The sequence below is a fragment of the Oculina patagonica genome, chromosome 3 (assembly GCF_052425735.1).
Source record: "Oculina patagonica isolate OP01 chromosome 3, crgOcupat, whole genome shotgun sequence".
NCBI classification, from domain to species: Eukaryota; Metazoa; Cnidaria; class Anthozoa; order Scleractinia; family Oculinidae; genus Oculina; species Oculina patagonica.
Window position 1 is genome coordinate 24834076 of NC_135760.1, and position 24129 is coordinate 24858204.

The following is a 24129-nucleotide window of genomic DNA, read 5'->3' on the forward strand; positions in this document are numbered from 1 at the left end:
CTGAACACTGATATCAACTGGGCCGATCAATCGAAGGTCGAGAGGACCAAACCACGCACGCCAACCGGACACAAACAAGATCTTTAGGAACAATCGTTCAATCATTGTATCCGAAGACTGACTAGTTGCCTGGAAACAAATTAGCAAGAGAAAACATTGCAAAACCTTTTGTTTTGTACAACAAAGTCATACCAGTAAATGCTCAGTTCCAGTTAGAATTAAACCTCAACAAGTAGAAGAATTCGAACGTACAATGCAAAAAAGAGTAATTAGCGTGATGTCCAATTCATGGTACTTAGAGTAGTTTTCAATTGAGTGTCGTAAAACCAAAACCAAAGTTATCACTCTGGCTAATCAAAAATGACACAGACAATCCAGTGAGCCAATCGAAACTCGAAGCAATTACCAAAGCCGGGACGAAGCGCGGGAAAACGTGCGCGAGCGAGACACGATTGGTTTTGGTTGCGGGCCCAAGAGAGGCCCGCAACCCTAATCTTGACAGTGACCAGCAGATTGCGTATTACGCGTGCGCGCCACGTTTATAAAGGCTATCTGCAAACCGGAAGTTGAAAATTTTGTTCTTCCACTAAGAACGATCGGAATGCAAAAAATGTGTCAATCACGACAGTTTGTCGTAACACCGGAAGAGAAAAATCTTGTCTCCAAGAGAACGATTGTCACATATGATCTAGGCTTCTGTCACATGGAAGATTGCAAACATTACAATTTGCAGACTTGTTTTACGGGTGTTGCTTTTGCAAAAATTTGCTCTGATTGTATCACACATAAACCACGGCAAAGCGAATGATTTCAACAATGGTTATTCTCGAGAAATTCGTTATAACACTGACACTGACAACATAGCGAGTTTATCGATCGAGGAAAATCACATCTCAATTCACACCGCGTGCTCGTCTACACTTCAAAAAAACTGTCAATCAAAAAACAACTATTAATCGCGCCACGTTAATAAAAGGCGAGCACAACATAGCGAGTTTACCGACTGAGAAAAATCACATCTCAATTCACACCGCGTGCTCGATTACACTTCCCAAAACGATAAAAATACGGTGTACGATGAGTATCATGCGTTAAAATCTTGAAAACTTACATGAAATCTTGAAAAAATACATAAAATCTTGAAAAGTTACATGAAATCTTGAAAAAATGCATAAAATCTTGAAAAGTGACATGAAATCTTGAAAAACACGAAAAAATCTTGAAAACAAAGTGAAAAATCTTGAAAAACGCGAAAAAATCTTGAAAAACGCGAAAAAATCCTGAAAACGCGAAAAATCTTGAAAAACACGAAAAATCTTGAAAACGCGAAAAAATCTTGAAAACGCGAAAAAATCTTGAAAAACGCGAAAAAATCTTGAAAACGCGAAAAAATCTTGAAAAACACGAAAAATCTTGAAAAACGGTAAAAAATCTTGAAAAACGCAAAAAAATCTTGAAAAACGCGAAAAAAATCTTGAAAACGCGAAAAAGCTTGAAGATTAATAAAGGTCAAATGAGATATTGATCTCACGTGAGACAACGTGCTTGCATGTTGAATACATGTCTGTTAGGCCAAACACTACTCCCTTTGAGCTGTTTCGGTAAAAGTATTGGTTGAGATTTGCGTTTTGGAACTCAACTAACTGCCTCCATTGTTTTATTCGTTTTTTCTCGTTACTTGCATCCAACAAATAAATTCTATTACAGTTCGATTACTGGATTTGAAGTCTCCAGGATGCGGTAACGATGATCTCTTCTGGCAATTTTTTTATTCTTAAGCAAGACTCGAGTTTCGGTTCTTCAGTGGAACTCATCAGTTGCTCCTAAAGTCTCGTCCAATTATTTGAAATCATTCGATTTGCCGTTTTTGTACAAATCTCAACACCCAAGCTAAGGGGAGCTTGAAAAACTGAAATAACTCACAATGCTTTGAGACTGCATTACCCTTGAAAGGACTTGGATCTTAGATCTTCGCATCCGTTGAAAAGACACAATCCTGCGAGCTGACCGCACGCTTATGATAAACAAAATCATTGTTCGAGATAGCCTGCAGAACACTGAGGCGGTTTTTATATTTTTCATTCGCGCTTCGCGCTCGCCCTCGCGTGACCCGCTAAATAAAAACCTAGCACTTCGCGCCTCGACCCGCAAAATAAACCGCCTGTTCTGCAGGCTATGTTCGAGAGGTCTACTGATCCGATACACGTTCCAGACAGTAAGACAACAATATTCTTTTAAAGGACTGATAAACGACTTTCAACTTAACATGCCACAGAACAAGCAAACAAAATGGCATTAATATTTTTACTGAAACAGCTCTAGAGATCTAGAGAACGTAAAATCCATAATTAAACAGACTGAAGGTTAACTTTAAGCGGCCAACGGGAGTCGTGTTTGGCCTAACAGACATGTATTCAACAAGCACGTCGTGTCACGTGAGATCAAGATCTCATTTGACCTTTTCATGATAATTTTCAAGCTTCTAGCGTTTATATCAAGATTTTCGCGTGATTTTCAAGATTGTTTGGCGTTTTTCAAGTTTTCTCGCGTTTTTCAAGATTTCTCGCGTTTTTCAAGATTTTTTCGCGTTTTTCAAGATTTTTTTGCGTTTTCAAGATTTTTTCGCGTTTTCAAGATTTTTCGTGTTTTTCAAGATTTTTCGCGTTTTCAAGATTTTTTCGCGTTTTCAAGATTTTTTCGCGTTTTTCAAGATTTTTTCGCGTTTTCAAGATTTTTCGTGTTTTTCAAGATTTTTCGCGTTTTCAAGATTTTTTCGCGTTTTCAAGATTTTTTCGCGTTTTTCAAGATTTTTTCGCGTTTTTCAAGATTCTTCACTTTGTTTCCAAGATTTTTTCGTGTTTTTCAAGATTTCATGTCACTTTTCAAGATTTTATGTATTTTTTCAAGATTTCATGTAACTTTTCAAGATTTTATGTATTTTTTTCAAGATTTTAACGCATGATACTTATCGTACACCGTATAAAAACATGCATTCCTTGCTTGATGCGTTACTCGGAATAATTGTCTTTTGTCCATTTTATCATTTATTTATCGACACTACCACCTAAAATTACGCACTCTCGTACCAGTACCTTTTCTAAATGAGTCAAGGCCCGCACTTTCTAACCTGTGGTTACCACTAGTTTTACTTCTGATTGGCTGAGAAAGTGGCGCAAGTTTTTTGAGCCAATCACCAAGAGCAGTGATGCAAAACCAAAGCAAACGAGAATTATTTTCGACACTCAAGTGAAAACCGCTCTAATTTCCAATCACAAATTACAAGCTCAAACAAAACTTGTTTTATTGCCTACGATATTCATCACTTATATTTTTTTACTTTAATTTTGCGCGTTTTTCACCAAAAACAAGGAAAATGTTTTTACTGTTCGAGATAGCGGTGTCTTACTGCAGTGTTCGAAACAAACTTTTTAAGATCAGCAAACACATCTGCGCTTTAAAATCTAATATTTTTGTTAAAAGAAAGATACAAAACAGTCAAATATTTGTTTAAAAAACAATACACGATTCGCTAATTTTATGCTGCAGAAAAAATACATGCAAAGAACAGTCACTCAAATTCCTGACTTCATCTCAGCAGTTGAGATTTACATTTATATTCAAGCTTACAAATCTGGAGAGCACAATTCTCACTCTTTTCGTCCTGTTCTGTTAATAGTTCAAATTTTTATGACTGAAGACTGGAGAAAAGATAGAGGTAGTTCTTGACCTTGCTGTTTTGTAAAAATGAAAGCTTGAGGTGACGTTCTTGTCCGGGGTGGGTTTACTGCGTGCACTGTCCTTCATGTCATCTAGGTGACATCAATGGATATGGGTTTGCTTCATTCCACAGCCCGATGATGAACAAAACAGCAGTTTGAACCAGAAGAATACGTAAATAAGATGGCATCCAGATTCAGCTTCTGCAAAAAAATAATATAGACTATCAGCTCTCATGATGTTCACAAACTGACGCAACCGTTTACAGCGTAAACAATTGAAACGTATTACGACTGTATACATTAGAGAGGCAACGTCAAATGTATTTGAAACAAACCTAGCCTGTGAATACAGCCACCTCTCATTGCTCCCGGACTGCTCGTCTGTAACCACAGGGGTTAACCAGGCTAGGTAATGTTAATGGATTCTAAACCATAATCTACTTACACTGCTCCTTTTGCTCTTCGCCAAATTCCAGGGTGACGTCATCACCAATGAGCACAAACGGGGCCCAGTACTTGACGGCACTAAAATCGTCTGACTCTCGAAGACATTTCATGGTCTGTCTGAGAGAAACACAAGCGCTATTTCCAGCACTCAGGTTGTGGTAGAAACTCTTCATAAACTCCATAGTGGCCTCGCCATCGATTGTCCAGAGGGACACCAGAACAGAACGAGCACCAGCGCCCAGAAAAGCTCGGGCAATACCGACCACTCCCTCAGCTTTGACCTCCCCTTCACCACTGTGGCAGCAACTGAGCACAACAAGCCTTGCTCGTAGCTGAATAGCCTGCACGTCTGATATTTTCAAAATATAATCATCCTTTATGGGAAACTGGTTTTTCCGTGTGGGGTTTGGAGCCAACACAATTTCACCACTTCCTGCTTCTCCATGTGCGGCAATGTGCACTAAAGCAACCGAACTGATTCGTTTCAGCACCTCATCTTTAGTTGCTTCCTTTCCCGTGAGAGAAGCGGAGTTAAGAATCTCGCCTATCATTCTTACTTCCTCTCTGGCGTATGGCAACTGCGCTAATTTGGGTTTACCAAAGATGTTTGTGATTTCCTCCAGACATGGATCTCCCACAAGCAGCGCCCCACTCTTAGCGTGGTAGCTCTCAGGACAATCCGCAATCAGCTTTAAACTTGACAGCGAGGGAATAACGCGCATCCTGACCGATTCACTGAGGTATCTTGAATGTTTATCCACAAAGGCAGCAAAAGGAACCAAGTGCAGTGGACCATCCGGAACAATGATTATTTCATCACATTGAAGAACGCTTGTAATGGGGCCAACAGTATTGTCATACAGGAGGCGCAAAGAATTGTTCTCACAGCCAACAGGCTCCGCTATCAGTTTACCGGATACTGTATTGGACGGCGATTCATTTCTTAACTTATGCGAAGGACGATCCCCACATTTACGGGGAACCGCAATGTCACTTTCTTTGAAAGCTTTTTTTCTTAGTCCATTTAAGAAGATGGTAGCGTCTTCATTTTGTATCTTCACTTGTCTAAACTGCAGATCATTTCCTTTGCAGAGTACCCATAAATTGATCTTTGTACCGTCAAGTGCTACGAAAACAATTTGTTTCGATCTATCGCTTTCTATTGTCGATGCCATTTCACTGAGATCAAGACACCCAGACGTACGTAATTCAAGGCCATACTGTGATTCCATGAGATCCATCAAGGCCTGTGCTCGTCCTTGCTCAGCAGCACACAAAGCCTCGTCAGTCTTTGAAAGCCTTACCAGAGTTCTCCACAAGGCCGTGTACGCATCTTGATGCATATCACGAAAGTTTACTTTCCAAACATCCTCTTCCTGAAGAAGACATCTCATGTCATTATACACATTTACACTGGATCGATAACAATCCAGAGCCTCATGTAAACAATCCAATAATTCAAACTCAAGGCCAAGGGAATAAGACGCACATCCTTCCCCACTCCTGTCACCCACTTCTTTAGCAACATCAAGATGCTGCCTGTGGTATTCTCGGGCTAGTTCAAAATTTCCAAGACGCCGGTAACAAGAACAAATTCCACAAAGCGCAATTCTTTTGTCACAATTGCACCCTTGCTCTTCCGCAATCTTCAGACCTTGTAGGTAGTACTCTATGGCTCCTTTGAAATCACCGAGACCACTGCGAATCCCGCCGAGAATTACAGAGGAACATCGTTCTCCGGCCATGTAGCCCACTTCTTTGACAATAATATGATAAAGCTTGTGGTACTTCGTGGCCCGTCTGAAATCACCAAGGCCACTATAAATATCGCTAAGATTGACATAGGCACCTCATTCTCCAGCCCTGTTGCCCACTTCTTTCGCAATGCTAAGATGTTGGTTGTGGTACTCAATGGCTTGTTTGAAATCACCGCGGCCATTATAAGCAATGCCAAGATTGCCATAGGCACGTCCTTCTCCAGCCCTGTTGCCCATTTCTTTCGCAATGCTAAGACGTAGGTTTTGGTACTCAATGGCTTGTTTGAAATCACCGAGACCTTAAATAGCATTGCCAAGTCTGCCATAGGCACGTACTTCTCCAGCCCGGTCGCCCACTTCTTTCGAAATGCTAAGATCTTGGTTGTGGTACTCAATGGCTTGTTTGAAATCACCGAGACCTTGAAAAGCATTGCCAAGATTGCCATAGGCACGTCCTTCTCCAGCCCTGTCGCCCACTTCTTTCGCAATGCTAAGATTTTGGTTGTGGTACTCAATGGCTTGTTTGAAATCACCGAGGCTATCATAAGCATTGCCAAGATTGCCATAGGCACCTCCTTCTCCAGCCCTGTCGCCCACTTCTTTCGCAATGCTAAGATCTTGGTTGTGGTACTCAATGGCTTGTTTGAAATCACCGAGACCTTGAAAAGCATTGCCAAGATTGCCATAGGCACGTCCTTCTCCAGCCCTGTCGCCCACTTCTTTCGCAATGCTAAGATCTTGGTTGTGGTACTCAATTGCTTGTTTGTAATTATTGAGAGCTTTATAATCACAGCTAAGTTTGCCATAGGCGCGTCCTTCTCCAGCCCTATCCCCCACTTCTTTGGCAATGGTAAGATCTTGCTGGTGGTACTCAATGGCCTGTTTGAATTCTCCGAGACCGTGATAAGCATTGCCAAGATTGCCATAGGTTCGTCCTTCTCCAACCCTGTTTTCCACTTCTCTATCAATGCTAAGAGCTTGCTGGTGGTACTCAATGGCTTGTTTAAATTCACCGAGACCGTGATAAGCACAGCCAATATTGCTATAAGCAGCGCATCATCCAGCCCTGTCCCCCACTTCTATGGCAATGCTAAGAGCTTGCTTGTGATACTCAATGGCTTGTTTGAATTTACCGAGACATTGATAAGCATTGCCAAGATTGCAATAGGCACCTCCTTCTCCAGCCCTGTCCCACACTTCTTTGGCAGTGCTAAGATCTTCCTGGTGGTACTCAATGGCTTGTTTGAATTCCCCAAGACCGTGATAAGCATTGCCAAGATTGCCATAGGTACGTCCTTCTTCAGCCCTGTTTTCCACCTCTCTGTCAATGCTAAGAGCTTGCTGATGGTACTCAATGGCTTGTTTGAATTCACCGAGACCGTGAAACACATTGCCAAGATTGCCATAAGCATGTCCTGCTCCAGCCCTGTTCCCCTCTTCCTCGGCAATGCTTAGATGTTGCTGGTGGCACTCAATTGCTTGTTTGAAATCACCAAGACCATGATAACAACAGCCAACACTGCGGTAGGCAGCTCCTTCGCCAGCCCTGTCCCTCACTTCTTTGGCAACGCTAAGATGTTGCTTGTGGTGTTCAATGGCCTGTTTGAAATTAGCGAAAACTTGGTTACCATTTCCAAGATTGGCATAGGCACGTCCTTCTCCAGCCCTGTTCCCCACTTCTTTGGCAATGCTAACATCTTGCCTGTGGTACTCAATGGCTTGTTTGAAATCACCGAGACCATGATGAGCATTGTGAAGATTGCAATAGGCACGTTCTTCTCCAGTCCTGTCCCCTATTTCTTTGCAAATGCTAAGATCTTGCATGTGGTACTTACTGGCTTGTTTGAAATCACCGAGACCTTGATAAGCATTGCCAAGATTGCGTTCTTCTCCAGCCCTGTCTCGCATTTCTTTGGGAATGGTAAGATGTTCCTTGTGGTACTCTATAATCTTTGAATTCCTCTCTTCCATGTTCTATGTTAATAACGGTAAGTATATATTACCAAGAAACTAAACATTACAACTTTGTCTGACTTCATACGAAGACATATTTGTGATGTAGGTGATCTTTACCTTCATATTATATATATATACTTTTTATTGCTCTTTAATTACTAATCCTGTGAAGCGCTTTTGATCGGAATATGTAAAAAGCGCTCTAGAGATTTTTAAATAATAATAATAATAATAATAATAATAATGATGATGATGATGATGATGATGATAATAATAAAAATATTGAGGGAAACCACGAAATAATAGTTTAGGTAAGAAGGAAGTACCCAGGAGATAAATCCGAATTAAAGCTAGGATATTTTATATAAAGCATTACGAATTTAGCATCAAAATATAAATACAAAATGTCAGGTATACAACCATAAACCCCCAACCTTCTCGGCCTTTGGCTTAACACCTTATAACTTGTTAGTTTACCCAACAACCACACTGTTTAGAAAACATATAGTCTTACAGCCTTTTAGCGTTTAAGGCTAATTACCTTGGAGCCTACAGTCATACAATATTATAGCATTATACAACCATACAGCCGTATAGCCTTAGAGTTCAGTGTAGAGCTTTACATGCTAACAACTAAAACCTCCTTACACTGTGCAAAACCTTGCTATACCCAAAAAATATCTTTCTTCTAAAACAGCTTTGTGGGTCAGTTTTGCTACCACGTTAGAGGACGTCACGGCCTGACTTAAGAAATGGGTGGGCCTTTCAGGTCACATGCAAAAAAGGCTAATGAATCACACTCACCCCCCCCCCCCCTTTCCCCTTCATTTTTGAAGTCAACCAATCTCAAACTCCACAAAACATAAGGAATAAAAACACTTTTATACAAGAGAAATTGAACCTTCGATCAACTTTAAATCCTGTGTTAGGGTTCATCGGCTTTCGAACAACCCACCCCTAAGCTATTATACGAGGGTCTCAATGGGGGAAGGGGGGGGGGGGGGTTGATACCTTTGACGGGTGACGGTTATAAACATTGCTCTATGACGGTCAACGGTTAGATTTCAGGGCATTTGACGGGTGACGGTTACTTTTTAAACATTTCTCGTTTTGCACCGTTCACCAATACATTTATCAACAGAATTGGCTCAATTTGTCAAAAAACGATTTAGTTCCACTTTTCACGCGCCCCTTATTCCAAAGGTTTTCTCTTTTCAATTTCTTAATCAAATTTGAACTGCGAATCCGAGAAGCGGCGCAAAAAAAAAAAAAGAAAGAAAACTCCTGGGACAAACTTGTCCAGTAATTTACACGTCTAATGAGCGTAAGCAGGACTAAGTTATCGTCTTTATACTAATATAAATGGTCATCGTGACATTTGGAGCAGTTACTGCTCTTACTACAAGACGTCATTAGGCATGTAGGTCGTCCTTTTCTAGGTGTACGAAAATAAGATCAACCATCAAGTGTATCATGGCTTGAAATCAATTCGCGTACCGCTTATTAAAGTCCCATCAGTGAATAGTATAACGTTTTTACACACCGAAAGAGCTTTCAGACGGAAGTCACGTCTGCCTTTTATAGCTAAAAACGACTCAAAAAATATTGAAAAATAACTTTAAACGGAAAGGCGCACAAGGCATTTTCGTCCCCATAGCCCTTTCGTTTCTCTTAGCCGGCTTGGCACGAGAAAACGGAGGGCTCTGGGGACATAGGATTTTTGAATTCGAATTTTTTTGATTGGCTGTTTGGAACAAATAATTCCTAAACGGAAGTCGAAAACGTAACGACTCTCTCATACATTCTTTTGAAACGTCATGACTGCATACATGAAGACCGGACGTCCTATAATCTTGGACTGGAATCCTGTGTCCCCAGAGCCCTTCGTTTTCTCGTGCCAAGGCTCAGCCGGCCAAGAGAAACGAAAGGGCTATGGGTACGAGAATGCACACAAGGGAATTTGGCGATAGCTAAACTTGTCAATCTATAAATTGAGTCTGCTAGTAGCCTTTGATAGAAGAGATCGGAGACATTTGACGGCAATTTCTGGATGTCTTAATTGACGGTTGATGGTAAAAATTTTCCATTTTTGACGGTTAAAGGTTATTTATCGACCGTTTGACTGTTGACGGTTAACCCCATTGAGACCTTATTATGTGAATCCGCGCGCGGCCTTAAATAACGCGTTTTAAAATCAATTCTAATTATTTACAACTTACAGTTGTTGACTCAAAATAGCAAAAGCTGGACTTTCTGTCTGGGCCTTGCACGATACTCAACCTGCAAAATAGCAAATTTCAAGACGAAAAGGAAATATAAAAATAATTTACCTCGGATCATGATCGTCGAAGTATCTATGAAGCCAAACTTGAAAGTGATGTTATGTGGTCAATATGAGGTTTAAGTACCCTTCTCTAACATCACAGGCAAATTTTGATTTTTAAAGCCTGTTATTATAAGGAATGTTTTACGCGTTTGAAAACAGGTTACTCGAGACAAACAATGTCCGCCATTTTGACGCGGCAAAAAGCAGGCTTGTTTTTATAACATTTGTGTAGCGTGACCTTCAGGGTTGTTTCAGTGTAAAGGGGTAGCACGTCCATATTACAAGAATAAATCAAATTAAAATGAAATATAAAGTATCTACTGGATGCAAGAATGTCGTAATTAGATCGTCCACTGTTATGAGTCGGCCAATTGTACGAGACTGTTCAGGAGTACCCAACGACACTTTCACAGGAAATTTAACATGTGACTTCACGATCACTGATCACGTGTTTCTACGTCAATTACAGTTAATAATTAACTTTCCTGGGAAAAAAATATCCGCTCTTCACTGCCAGCCAGATGGACTTCATTTTATAAAACTTCCCAGCCAGGATTACAAAAAATTTTGAATACCCAGCCAGTAAATCAAAAAATAGTAAAATAGCCAGCCAGACTTGGATTTTAACGTTTAAATGCCAGAAAGGCACAACCAGGTTAAATAGATTCTAGCTAGCCAACGGACAGCGTAATTGCAAAGTTTCGCAGAAAAGAACCGTCGTTATGCCAGAAGACGTTCACCGCAAAGTACACAAAGTTAATTGCAAAGTTTTCCAGTAAAGTCCCGTTGTTTTGTCAGTGGCCGTTCACTGCAAAAGTTTCACAAAGTTAATTGCAAAGTTTCGCAGCAAAGACCCGTCGTTATGTCAGTGGCCGTTCACCGCAAAAGTTTCACAAAGTTAATTGCAAAGTTTCGCAGCAAAGACCTGTCGTTCACCGCAAAAGTTTCACAAAGTTAATTGCAAAGTTTCGCAGCAAAGACCAGTCGTTATGTCAGTAGCCGTTCACCGCAAAAGTTTCACAAAGTTAATTGCAAAGTTTCGCAGCAAAGACCAGTCGTTATGTCAGTGGCCGTTCACCGCAAAAGTTTCACAAAGTTAATTGCAAAGTTTCGCAGCAAAGACCCGTCGCAGCAAAGACCCGTCGTATGTCAGTAGCCGTTCACCGCAAAAGTTTCACAAAGTTAATTGCAAAGTTTCGCAGCAAAGACCTGTCGTTCACCGCAAAGTTCACAAAGTTAATTGCAAAGTTTCGCAGCAAAGACCCGTCGTTATGTCAGTAGCCGTTCACCGCAAAAGTTTCACAAAGTTAATTGCAAAGTTTTGCAGCAAAGACCCCTCGTTATGTCAGTAGCCGTTCACCGCAAAAGTTTCACAAAGTTAATTGCAAAGTTTCGCAGCAAAGACCCGTCGTTATGTCAGTGGCCGTTCACCGCAAAAGTTTCACAAAGTTAATTGCAAAGTTTCGCAGCAAAGACCCGTCGTTATGTCAGTAGCCGTTCACCGCAAAAGTTTCACAAAGTTAATTGCAAAGTTTCGCAGCAAAGACCCGTCGTTATGTCAGTGGCCGTTCACCGCAAAAGTTTCACAAAGTTAATTGCAAAGTTTCGCAGCAAAGACCCGTCGTTATGTCAGTAGCCGTTCACCGCAAAAGTTTCACAAAGTTAATTGCAAAGTTTCGCAGCAAAGACCCGTCGTTATGTCAGTGGCCGTTCACCGCAAAAGTTTCACAAAGTTAATTGCAAAGTTTCGCAGCAAAGACCCGTCGTTATGTCAGTGGCCGTTCACCGCAAAAGTTTCACAAAGTTAATTGCAAAGTTTCGCAGCAAAGACCCGTCGTTATGTCAGTGGCCGTTCACCGCAAAAGTTTCGCAGAGTTAATTGTAAAGTTTCGCAGAAAAGACCCTTCATAATGCCAGGAGCCGTTCATCGCAAAGTGCAAAATGGCATCAATTTCGTAGCAAAATATTCCCACCAAAGTTGACCCTTCGAACTTACTTAGGCTAGTAGCAGTTTAGTCCCTCGGTCAGTGGGTTCTCGGTCAAAACGGTAATTTCTTTTGCGTGAATAGCAGTTCTTATGTTATGGATCGAATTATATGAGGTATGTCACTTGCCATTTTTGATGAAAATATTATGCGCTGCTGCGAGATAAGTTTTTTATGTTATATCGAACAGTATGGGGCGTGTCTCTCACCCGCCAGTTTTCCATTTCGCAAATATAAAAAACTGAATACCCAGTAGAGCAAATTATTGCAATTCTAGCACAAGCTGAACCATAACATTGCGCTCGACAGATTATACCAGACAAAAATGTACGACTTAAAATCAATAACTTGTAACTTTATAATGCAACTTACCAACGTGGTCTTGCTCTCATGAAATCGTGATTAAATGGCGAAGGACGAAAATGTCTGAAATGTCGAATCTCTTTATATCCATAAGACGTAACGCTTGCGTATTCTTGGGCGTCGCCTTCAGGGTTCGAAATGATACTTATCAGTTCAAGCAATAAACGTGACTTTCAAAACCGATTGTTCAAAATTATACTCTTGATCTTGATGTTAATATTTTACTCGGCTCGCATCAACATATACAGATGTCACTAACCAACTGTAAACTCAGCTCACTGACTGGAATTAATACAACCACACGAGACCTTGTTTGAAACCATGAATGCAGAGACTGCGTGACAAAAGAAACAGATGTTTGGTCCAGTTTCATGACACATCATGATTTCCTGGCTTGCGGCCAATGACCATGAATGACAAGCCTTGTATGGGATTAAATGACCTCGAAAAAAAAAATGAAACCTAGCTCTGCTTGTTACCTTTTCAACTGAAAGGGCTGGCGTAAGTTACGTTTCAGTCAAATGAATCAAAGAAATACTTGTTTACGGCTTTACGGCCGTCATCATATGTTTAGTGAGTAGTCACATAATCTGAAATATGCGTGACGCACAAATCAGGGAGTGCAAAAGCAATTCAGTTTTTTTTATTTCTATTTCCACATTATGTCATTTCAATCCAGTTTACGAAATATTTTCATCCCTCTCGAAAAATGTTTGTGGCAGAAGCAACATGAAAATAATGTTCTAAAAAATGATTTACGTAACCGAAAATAAATAATTAAATAAATAGCCAGATATTCGATCCTGCTTCAAAGAAATTGGGATAATTTTTCGTGGGATCATTTTCTCGACTCCTTATAGTTTGAACGTCTCTCAGGCCCTTTTTGAACTGAATACAAGATTAATCACTTTACCAGAAAGTAACTGACAAAAAGACCATTCAATATCAAAAGAGACGTGCACCAAGAGACAGTTTCAAAACGGTTATCTACAGCTCGCGCGCGCCTAAATTTAAACTGTGCTGTCCGTTTACCCCCGGGGGTTATCGTTACCGGTTGCAAAATAAAATGCGGACTTTTATTCGTTGATCCATTTTTATAAGGTCAATGCCTAGAGGATCAAAATAAAAAAAAACTGTCTGCTAATATCTTTTCGTGGTCGAATGAATTGTTTCTTTTAATTTCCGATTTTGTTTCGTTCGGAGTTAGCGAACAATGAAAATACGTTTTCATGACCGCTATCCTCCAGCTAACGAAAACCTCGTCGAATGTTATTATTTTTATGCAGGTGAGAGCTACACAAAATACTATTTAAACTGTACTTACAATTTGAGGCAGCTGCTTAAAAATATACCGCGTAATACACCACCTGAATGACCTTGAATGGACTTGAATAACTTGCGTATATTTTTACATCCCATTGTGCCGGCGAGCTGAAAAGATGAACACGATATTTACATCAAACGCCGCTTAAACTGCTCAAGGCTGCATAATCGACGGAGAAAATGGATCACTCGATACTCACCAAGAATTACATCGGTCAGGCTGATTATCCTCTTCGTAGTTATTCTATAAAACGCTGTAGATCTAGATAGCCAGGACGCAAATACTGCCACACATTCGCTTAACGCGCGCTGTTCGACTGGCTCTAACTGAAATGGTGCTCGTATTACATACAGATCAAAGGTCTCTATGAGACTACGACTATTTTGCTATGGTCTATCTGTTGGCTGTCAATTGTGGTATGGAGTAGTGTTTTGCTAAAGGGTGAAAGACGCTTTTCATGTTGTTTAGGAGTGGAAGTCTTGAAAATAACTTAGCTTATCTGAATACTTTACACTTCCACATCACATTCTAAATTAAAACTGAAACCTAGAAGTCAACAACGCGCTGTTTACAAAACTCAACCGCAAATTAAGGAGCCAAAGAAAACCCAATCGAAAACACATTGAATATACTGTAGTACTCGTGTCGCGTATACGCTTATTCCGGCCTACTAAAGCAAACAAACAGTTCAGCGGTTCAATACGTTCTTCATATATACCCACACCCCCGGCCCACACCGAAAAGAAATCCCTAGAATTGAGAACGCGAATAAATGATTATTTACTCGTGTTTAGCGAGACTAACGCAATCGATTGTCGCGAATGTGAAAGACTTGTAAAAGTACAAATTTGCATTCTTAATCGTTTTAGGTTAAATATTAGCGCTCCTTTAGTGTGTTAGACGCTTGTACCAGTCCAAACTTGCGTTCTTACGTTCTTGGTTACATATTAGCGTCGCTTTAGTCTGTGAAAGACTTATACATTGCATTCAAGTGTTGGCTGACGCTTTGTTCACCCACACCGAAAAGAAATCCCTTGAATTGAGAACGCGAATGATTATTTACTCGTGTTTAGCGTGACTAACGTAATCGATTGTCGCGAAAACAAATCCTTTAGGTTAAATATTAGCGCGACTTATACGTTGCCTTCAAGTGTTGACTGACGCATTGTTCACGCACACCGAAAAGAAATCCCTTGAATTGAGAACGCGAATAAATGATTATTCACTCGTGTTAAGCGTGACTAACGCAATCGATTGTCGCGAAAACAAATCCTTAGTTGTGTCATATCGGATTTGAGATACTCACGCATAAAAATAATTGTTATATAAAGTTTATACATGTGACAAGTCACGTTTTTAATCTAATTTCCGGTCCAAAAATATCGCACGTAGACAAAAACAATTGTTATCATGGCGGGTGTTGAGCGCAGGTTGAGCGGAATGAAGTAGAAAGCGAGTTCTTCTAGGTTTTAGAAAATCTCTCAAGAGTTTTGTTCACAAAACATTTAAAGACGAACAAAGGGAGTGTATTCGACGAATAGTTTGTGAAAGAAAAGATAATTTCCGTTCTTAATCATTTTAGGTTAAATATTAGCGCCCGGCTTCAGTGAGTGAGACGCTTGTACTAGTACAACGCTTTAGACTGTGAAACACTGAACCACTCACATTCTCGATTAGTTGTGTCATATCTCATTTGAGATACTCACGCATAAAAATAACTAATATATATAACGTTTATACATGTGACAAGTCACGTTTTTAACACGAGATCGCAATTGTTGACGCAATACTAATGAGAGACCCTTTCATCACCTACAGCGGAATATGTGACAAGTCACGTCTTTAACACGAGATCGGAAGTGTTGACGCAATAATAATAAGAGACCCTTTCATCGCCCACTAAGCGGAAAGAACTCCCTTGAGAAATTAAAACAGTCCCTTGAGAAATTAAAAAAGTCCCTTGAGAGTAGACAAGAATGTTCCAAATTTTGCCCACATCACTCCTAATCTCCTACTTCTGCTTGTAAACAAGCAAAATAGTCGAAAAAGGAAACAGATCTGTTTTGTCTCTTCAGTGACAGCAGAATAAAGCGACAAAAACAATAGAAATAAAGTTAACGATTACTTTTTATTGTTTACATCAAGTAAGTTAATTATTCAATTCTCGTTTTGCTTTGCCTCGTTTTAGCCAGCAGAAAGATTTTGAATGATTTTTTCCCGTGGTGCAATCGATATTTTACAAAATGCCAGCAAATTTTCTCCAAAGAAAGCCATCCCAGCAAGTGCTCAATCTCATTCCTAAATTTGCCAGCCAGCTCAAGTTCAGCTTGCAGAGCGGATATTTTGTGGAGCGCATTCGATAAGTACTTCTGACTGTTCTACGCAAACGTACTAATAACCCCTTAAAAGCCAAAAGACTGTGCAAATTCTGCATCCGGTATAACTTATGTTAATAGGACGGAGCGAAGTTTAATTCAGTCTGTACTCATACGAGTGATTAACAAAATTGGACGACTGTACCGGGAGACTGACTTGTTCAGGTGCGTGCTAAGAACCAATCAGATTCGAGAATTTTGTCATATCATCGATTTACTAAAGTATATTTTCTGAAGGTCTCCACTTAAAGAGTTTTTGTTTGAAAAATTACAAATCTTGTCAACCGAGGGAACAAATCACGGTTCTGACCGTTAACGGAATTAATAAATTCACTGAACAGTTTTGTTGGTGATGGTTTAATTTATCGTCTTTTCACATTTAAGAAGAAAATTATCAGATATCCTTTCAGTTACCGCAACTATCAGGAAAGCGTACACAAACTTTCGGTTGGTTTTTCGGTCGGTCCGCGTGTCATTCACACAGGCAATGTTGGAAAGATGGGAGTTTTCGCCAAACCCACTCTAGCTCGCCCCACGCCCCCAGGCAGCGAACTCGCACAACGGATAACAAAGCCTGGATCGCGTGCAAAAAATTCGCAACCTTGACAACATTAACAATTTGAAAATATAATATGAATATTTTTATAGTGATGAATATGAATCAGATGACAATACGTCGTATAAAACTTTCTTGGAATACCCTTTTTATAGGAATATAACGAAGCACTTTAAAAACGCGAACAAAATTTACGCGTAATAAAATCAACGCAAATTTGAGAAAAGTTCTGGTTAAATCTTTTATAGTAAAAAAGTTAACATCAATAAAATTAACGCGAATTTTTGAAATTCGCGTTAATAACACGTATCGTTAATTTCCTATAATAAGGTACATTCTCCAAGATTATCAGGACTCTAAGAAATAAGCTTACAGACATTCCTGGAAAAAATTGAAAAAATCGCAAGACCCCTGAGTTTTTCTCCTTCACTGGCTATTAGACGTCCTTAATACAAATCTTGTTGGAGGTTTTTAGCTCGATAGCATTCACCGTCTTTAAGATAGAGTATTTTGAATTTCGTAGTTTCACGCCACACGAGATCAAAGATATGGCCGCTGGAAGGCTGTCACGTTTCCTTGAAAAATGCTTCATCCTTCGATTTTTAACAATCTGGACAGTTGAGGTTTTGTGGGAAGTGTTTATGTGAATGTCTACTTGTTCATGAAGGTGTTCTGACCGCTTTTTGTGGCAGAATTTAATGCCAGATGTTTCCATTGATTTCCGGCCGCCAAGTTGGAGTCCAAGCAGTTGGACTCCAACATGGCGTTTCCATCTGTGCTCTCTTAATTTGCGTGGAACATTTTTTCGGATAACTCGCGTACGGAATACCGTACAGACCCGAGACATGGAAAAGAAGTTTATATAGTAATTGTAAAATTCATTAATTATTCATGAGGGTGTAAACCAATCCCAGCACAGTATTCAGATCACATGTACACAACTGTAAAACCCAATACAAATCAAACAATAGAATTAACTTTTGATACAGACTCCTGCTCAGCTAATTAGTATTCATTAACTTTTGATACAGATCTCTACTGATTCACATAACAATACTTTGCATTCAATTTATTGTTTTCATTTGACAAGTAGAATAAAATATTCGCGTCCGATCTGTATGGCCATTTACAATGGCTCGCCTAACGGCTCGCCATTTTAAATGCCCATACAGATCTCCCGCTCATATTTTATCTACTACTTATATAGCAGTTTTTTACAACCTGATATTCGCGATTTTTTTTACTCAATAGTTTTGGATTTACTGTTTTTCGCGGCGTGACAGTGAAAACCACCTATTGAATAAATAAAATCACCCAGTAGAGAAACTCATATTTTTTTACTGGGGCTTGCGACTAAAGAAACCCAAGAACAAATTTCCCACCCTAGCCTTGCGTTAAATTTTCATTAAACTTTCTGATATCCGGGTTTCTGACAAACATTTCGTCTGTGGCTCGGCTTTTTTGTGTTAAATACTTTACGTATTATGCAAAACAAAATGGAATTTGTTTTAAAAAGGAAATATTCTTTTCGTCCTTTTCCCCTCGTTCGGTATCGTTGCAAATAAATATTGTTAATACTGTAAAATCTGATAACAAACATGACTTACTGCGATAGAGTTTCTCCTTCGACTTGTCTCCTTTCTGCAATAAGCAAAGTGACCAGTGTTCCTTTACGGCCAAGAACTTCCCGAGCTTTCTAATTTGGCCTCAAGGTTTCAGTTTAGGCATTTCCGCTGTTTAGTTTTCGTATTTCAGTTTTTCGGTATTTTGGTTTCGACGGATTTCTGTTTTCGGAATCTGCTATTTATGACAGATTTCTGTTTTCGCCGACACTTGTTTCTCGACAGTTTTCTGTCATTTCAGTTTGAGATTTCAGTTTCAGCATTTAGATTTTTGGCATACAGTCAACTCTCTCTTAACGGACACCTCTATAAGACGGACACCTGGTGTTGGTCCCGTCCCAGCCGTTTTTCAGTCATTTTATTGTAACTAAACTCCCTATAAGATTAACACCTCTTTTAAACGGACAGTTGAAGCCGGTCCCGACGGTGTCCGTTTTAGAGAGATTTGACTGTATTTCCGTAGATTTAACCCATTTCAGTCCTGATAAATCTTTGCCTTGCATTTAGCCTTACGATTTTGGTCTTGGGCATATATCACATTTGACCACAAACTGTTTTTTTAATGTGAATTAAAATGCTTTTTTGTTGCCCTTGTCACATCCATTACAGCGATGACCTCAGGGGCGTCCAGCCTAAGAATTCTCTACTGCACTCGGCTGGGTTTCTTACTGGATCGCATGCAGGGATCGCCAATCTCTGCACATTCACGTTTAAAGGTTCCGAACTAAGAAGCTGTGTAACTTTCGAAAAAATCCTTCACGATCAGGTTCTATAGTAACAGTTCAAAACTAATTAACGATGTTAGTAGTAACTAGCGATATAAGCAGAGAACAAGTTAAACGCTTGGCTGTCTTCATGACAGCATTTTCAAGTTCCGTGTCAATGTCAAGTGCGATGGCTATTTATGAATTTGATTCTATAATAGAGCGTGAAGAATGTAGTGAAGTATTTGGATCGTAATTAGAGGTAAAGAAAATTAGGAACGCAAACCGGGAAAAACATCGTCATACAAAGAAAACCTGTTTTTTTCCCTTTTTCTAACTTCACTGAAGGCTGTTGCGTTAGCGTAAAGCACGGGCCAAACGAGGATGAGAGTCGACTCTCATGAGAGTTTTCGTCAACTCTCATCAACTCGGGCCAAACGAGAGAAAACTCTCATCGACTCTCATGAAAAATTTGAACACGTTCAAAGTCGATGAGAGCGCACGAGAGTCGACGAAAGTACATGAGAGTTCCATGCCAAACGAGCGTAAGAGTCTGTTATTTCCATTCTCAGGGACCAAACTCCAGTCCCAGTGACCCAAATCCCAGTTCCCATTTTATCCCTTCAGGACCATGACTGGCTAGCACTAACCAGCGTGTGGGGTGCGGTTGGGGGGTTGGGTTGCGCATTCCAACAAAAGAAGGCTCTGCCCAAAAGGTGTCACAAAACGGGGTAGGTATTACAAGAGCTGGAGTATAGGGATGGAAAGGGGAAACTGCCATTTAGGTGGTTTAAAGGGCCTTTCATCATATTTTGAAAAGACCCACTCCACCGAGCAGTCAATTCATCCAAATATAAATATTATTATAAAAGCGAAATGTTTATTAGAATCCCAGTATTTCAGAGTAAGGATTGAAACTCGAGCCGCAGCCTCCCGTATTAAATATTAAGCAGGGCTGGAGAAGGCTCTCAGCCTTGATATTAAACCACCCCCTACCCCATCTACCCCCTGGGATAAAGCACTATACAGCGGAAAGTTAGCTCTGGTAGATATGTTGTAGTTTCAATTTATCTTAGGCTTAAAAAAAATGTTCAAACCAGTTTGATTTTCATTCTCATATTTATTATCGTTATCCATAACAAAGGGAAACAAAAATTAAACTGGTTTGAAAAACTTCAAACTAAAGATAAATTAAAACCACAACAGTTACAATCAGGCTCAGAAATCCATTGTCTGCCTCCCTGTCTTGTTTTGCATTTAAAGGGACTATGTCACGGATTTTAACTGATTTTTGAACCGCCAAAATTTATATTTCTATCACAGGAAACCTAAAAATAATGGCCTATTTTTATTAAAAATTGTTATATTAGAGCACTGCATCTTTGGCTGCGAATGGCTCGGATGGAAACGGATTGCAATTTAAAAATATTAGGCAAACGTTTTCAAATTGTTTCCGCGCGTCTTCGAAATATCTATATTTATAGCCAAAGCTTGATTTCTATCCGCAAATTAAGTTATATATTCCTTTAGGAGTTCAAAGATAAGGTTTATTAAGGGTTAAGTTGCCTACCAATAATTTCAGAACAGTTAAGACCAAACATCTGCAAAATCCCCGTGACATAGTCCCTTTAACTTTGTAATCTGATTTGGAGATCTTCTTACAATGTCCCCTGAAACTCCTCAAGGTATAATTTCATCAAATTTCCTGGGCGATAAATTCGTAATAATAAAAATAATAGATGTACAAGGAAGCTTCAAAGCCTTTTTTTAATACAACTTCAAGCTCGGATGGGTGTCAAATGACACTCGTGTCTCTTGTCTGAGTTGTTTACAATGTCACCACAAAATTTAAATCACATTTTCACTTTTTATACTACAATAATTTGTATGCTACAGTTTTTTTTATCTACATAATATTTTTTTTTGAAATAACTTAGTCAACTTCATGCTCGTACAAACACTAATTAACTGTACATTTTTAACATAGTTTTAGCATTTCACAAACACTCTCCAGCACAACCCATAATAATACACAGAGTTTTTTGAGCAATAAAAACTGCACTCACTTAAAAGAGAATCAGAATTTAGAGTTTGATAATAACGTTATAATCAGTCTGCCCCTACCAGGAGCATTTGTCAAACTTTGATTTATCATTATATATTACTGTACAAAATATTACTTTTGATCAAATATGTAAAACTACTTTAATCACTAAAACAGATAACAATTAAGAACAAGCTGGGAATATTAAAAGCTATACACGCTATTTACAGGTAAATGTACATGATCTATTTCTTGAGGTGAAATTCTGTCTTTTCAGTACACTTTAGAGAAAGCTATATGTGTACGTTTATCTAGTCAGGTCCATTTTGTTGTTGTGGTTGTTGTTTGTGTCGCCATCCCTTCTCAGGTGAACTCAGTGGTGAAACAATAATTTTTCCAACATCTTCTACTGCTGTAGAGCTATCTCCTTCAGGTCCTACTTTGTAAATAGTTGCAGGTACCCCTTGGGAGGAATGCCGACTACTCATTTGAACCCTTCCAGTATATGGAGATTTTGGCGTTGTAGCAAGTCTCTCATTTGAAGAAATTGGAGGTAGGGGCTCAGGCGCAGCTCGTACAACTACCTGCGGATCTGCTCTATTCCCAGTTCTCAGGAATTCCACATAATCCTCAGGTAATGGTCTATCCCTTCCAGCAGATCGCTGGAGACCCTTAGAAATTCCCAGTCCTGGTCTTGAAGGAGATGACGCTCTTTTTGGACGTAAGGGCATGCCTTTGCTAGATTTTACTGGTGCTACATTAAGTTGGATCTCGTTTGGCGAAGCTTGGATTCCCACAGCTCTAGATGTCTTCATCTTGGCGCCTAGTGACTGAGGGACTGGAGACGTTGTAGATCGTCGATAGCGTCGCTGTACATTTGAAGGAGTCCCTTCTCTTGGTGGTGCAGGTGTCCTTGACGATACCAGATCTGACGACGAAACCTTTTCACCAGCAGTAGTGCTTTCTAATCTTGCTTCCTGTGATTCATGAGATGCTTCTGTGGGCTTTTTACCACTTGAAGGCTTATTTTGATGATGTTTTCCAGACTGCCTTATTTTACTACTATGAAGTTGCGAAGTAAGATATGCAACAGTGTCTGATTTCTTTTCAAGTTCTCTAGCCACCGCAGTCAAATTAGCCTCTTTTTCTGATAAATCTTTGACATACTTTTGATCCAACGTTTTAAGCTGACCTTCAAGAACAACAATTCTCTTGTTTTTTACGTCGATGATTCCTTTGAGTTCAATGTTCTCAGTTTTTAACTCAGTCAGTATTTTTTGTGACTCATCTAAAGACTGTTTCACTTGGGCTGCAAACAAGATAATGGTAAAAAATAAATGAAATTATCTTAACCATTTAGTGCTGATGAACACAAAAATTCTCGTTACTGGTTTTCACACATTTTTTATAATTTAAGTTGGGAGAATCAACCTCATTTGTTGTCATTAACCATATTCTCAACTCCACCGCAGGGCTTGAAAAAAAGTCCCAGCCAGTTGTCAGGGGCAAGTAGATTTTTTTCTTTTAGACAAAAGTTATTTGCTTGGTGATCAAGGGCTCACACAGGCTGTCTACTCAATAAATTACAATTTTAAGACAAAAAGGTAACTTGAAAAGCATGATACTGTCATGGCTAAGCAAAATTTGAGAGTTGCCTGTCTGAAGGGGTTTTTTTCCAATACCTGCATTGTACGGAGTGTAGAACGATAAATTTGAGACTTTGCAAGACAGCGAGTCTCAGGTTTTGAATTCTAGACCGAGACTTAGCCTTTTTATCAAATCTGAGACCGAGACTTTACTTCTAAAAAATCCAAGCCCGAGACTCTAAGTGCCGAAGATTTTGAGGTAATGGGACAAATAAAGTTCTTAGCCATTGCATGACCTGTGTGCCAAGGTCATAACAAGAAAGCAAAAACATGGTCTAGACCTTGCACTTGGTTAATAAGAGGTTTTGATTGGCGACATTGGCTAAACTACTGGAAAGAAATGTTATTTGGGCTGCTTATTCAGCAGTCATTATCAGCAGGAAGGAATGGAAATATGACCCAAATATCAGCCATGATGGAGAAAAATGTTATTTGACAGAAGGCCAAACATGAAAGATTACTTTCATTACAATGCAAGAGTAAACTCGGTCTTGAATAAAGGCCAAAAAATAAGTAAAACTATTACTTAACGTAGAAATAAACGAGACGATGATTTCATAAAAATAACAAAATAATGCAACATTATCCACCAAATCAGTAATTTTCAGTGGCTCGTAGTTTATCAAGAGAAGGTCAACAAAAATATTGGTGATAATAATTACCACAAAAATTTGGTCAAAACCAATCTGAACGGCTCTGGTGTCAGTGCTAAATGATTAATTGCTTTCAGACGTGCATTTTACCGAAAGAATAATTTATTAGACGAAGCTTACAGAAAACATCTGTTCCGTTTGAGAGCGTATTGAGTGCGAATAAAAAATTATCGTATTTTTCTCGACATCAAATGTTGATTCAAAATTTTCAAAACCTACCTTCGTCGCCACTAGAACTTGTTGCATTCATCGCCAATTTGAAGGTCATTTCTAGAAAGAAAAGAAATATATTATTACCACGAAATCGGATGTAAAGTAAGCATGTTAACGTTCCTTACCTCCGCATTTCTTCTGAAGTTTGTTGATCTCGGCGTACAGACCTTGTAATGTTTTCGCATGTTCTTGTTGCATAAAAAGGATAGAACTTTCAGCATTTTGAATCTGTACACGAGCCTGAGCTAATGTTCCAGCCATTTTAAAACTCCGTTGAGTGGTAAGTTGCGATCAAACGGAGATAACAAGACGCAAAACCCAACCCCTTCACTTTAGTTGACCATCTATTCCAATATGGCTGCTTCGCCGTTGCCACGAGCAGCAGAACAAATATTTCTCGGCAAACCAGTTTCGTCACAATTAATCCTTACGTCATCAC

At 39.5% G+C, this 24129-nt stretch overlaps 2 protein-coding genes across 2 annotated transcripts; both read right to left on the bottom strand.

Moving 5' to 3' along the window:
* Positions 1 to 3182: 3182 nt before the first annotated feature.
* LOC144645746 (tetratricopeptide repeat protein 28-like) lies at positions 3183 to 6266 on the bottom strand. The gene is made up of 2 exons (XM_078505291.1): positions 4165 to 6266; positions 3183 to 3920 (listed from the first exon to the last, which is right to left on the bottom strand). Coding segments are annotated over exons 1-2 (1749 nt in total). The 5' UTR covers positions 5912 to 6266; the 3' UTR covers positions 3183 to 3918.
* Positions 6267 to 20882: 14616 nt separating this feature from the next.
* Positions 20883 to 24095, bottom strand: LOC144647210 (uncharacterized). The gene is made up of 3 exons (XM_078506975.1): positions 23816 to 24095; positions 23697 to 23747; positions 20883 to 22487 (listed from the first exon to the last, which is right to left on the bottom strand). The coding sequence occupies exons 1-3, from the start codon at positions 23949 to 23951 to the stop codon at positions 21490 to 21492; spliced, it is 1185 nt and encodes a 394-aa protein (XP_078363101.1). The 5' UTR covers positions 23952 to 24095; the 3' UTR covers positions 20883 to 21489.
* Between the last annotated feature and the right edge of the window lie 34 nt (positions 24096 to 24129).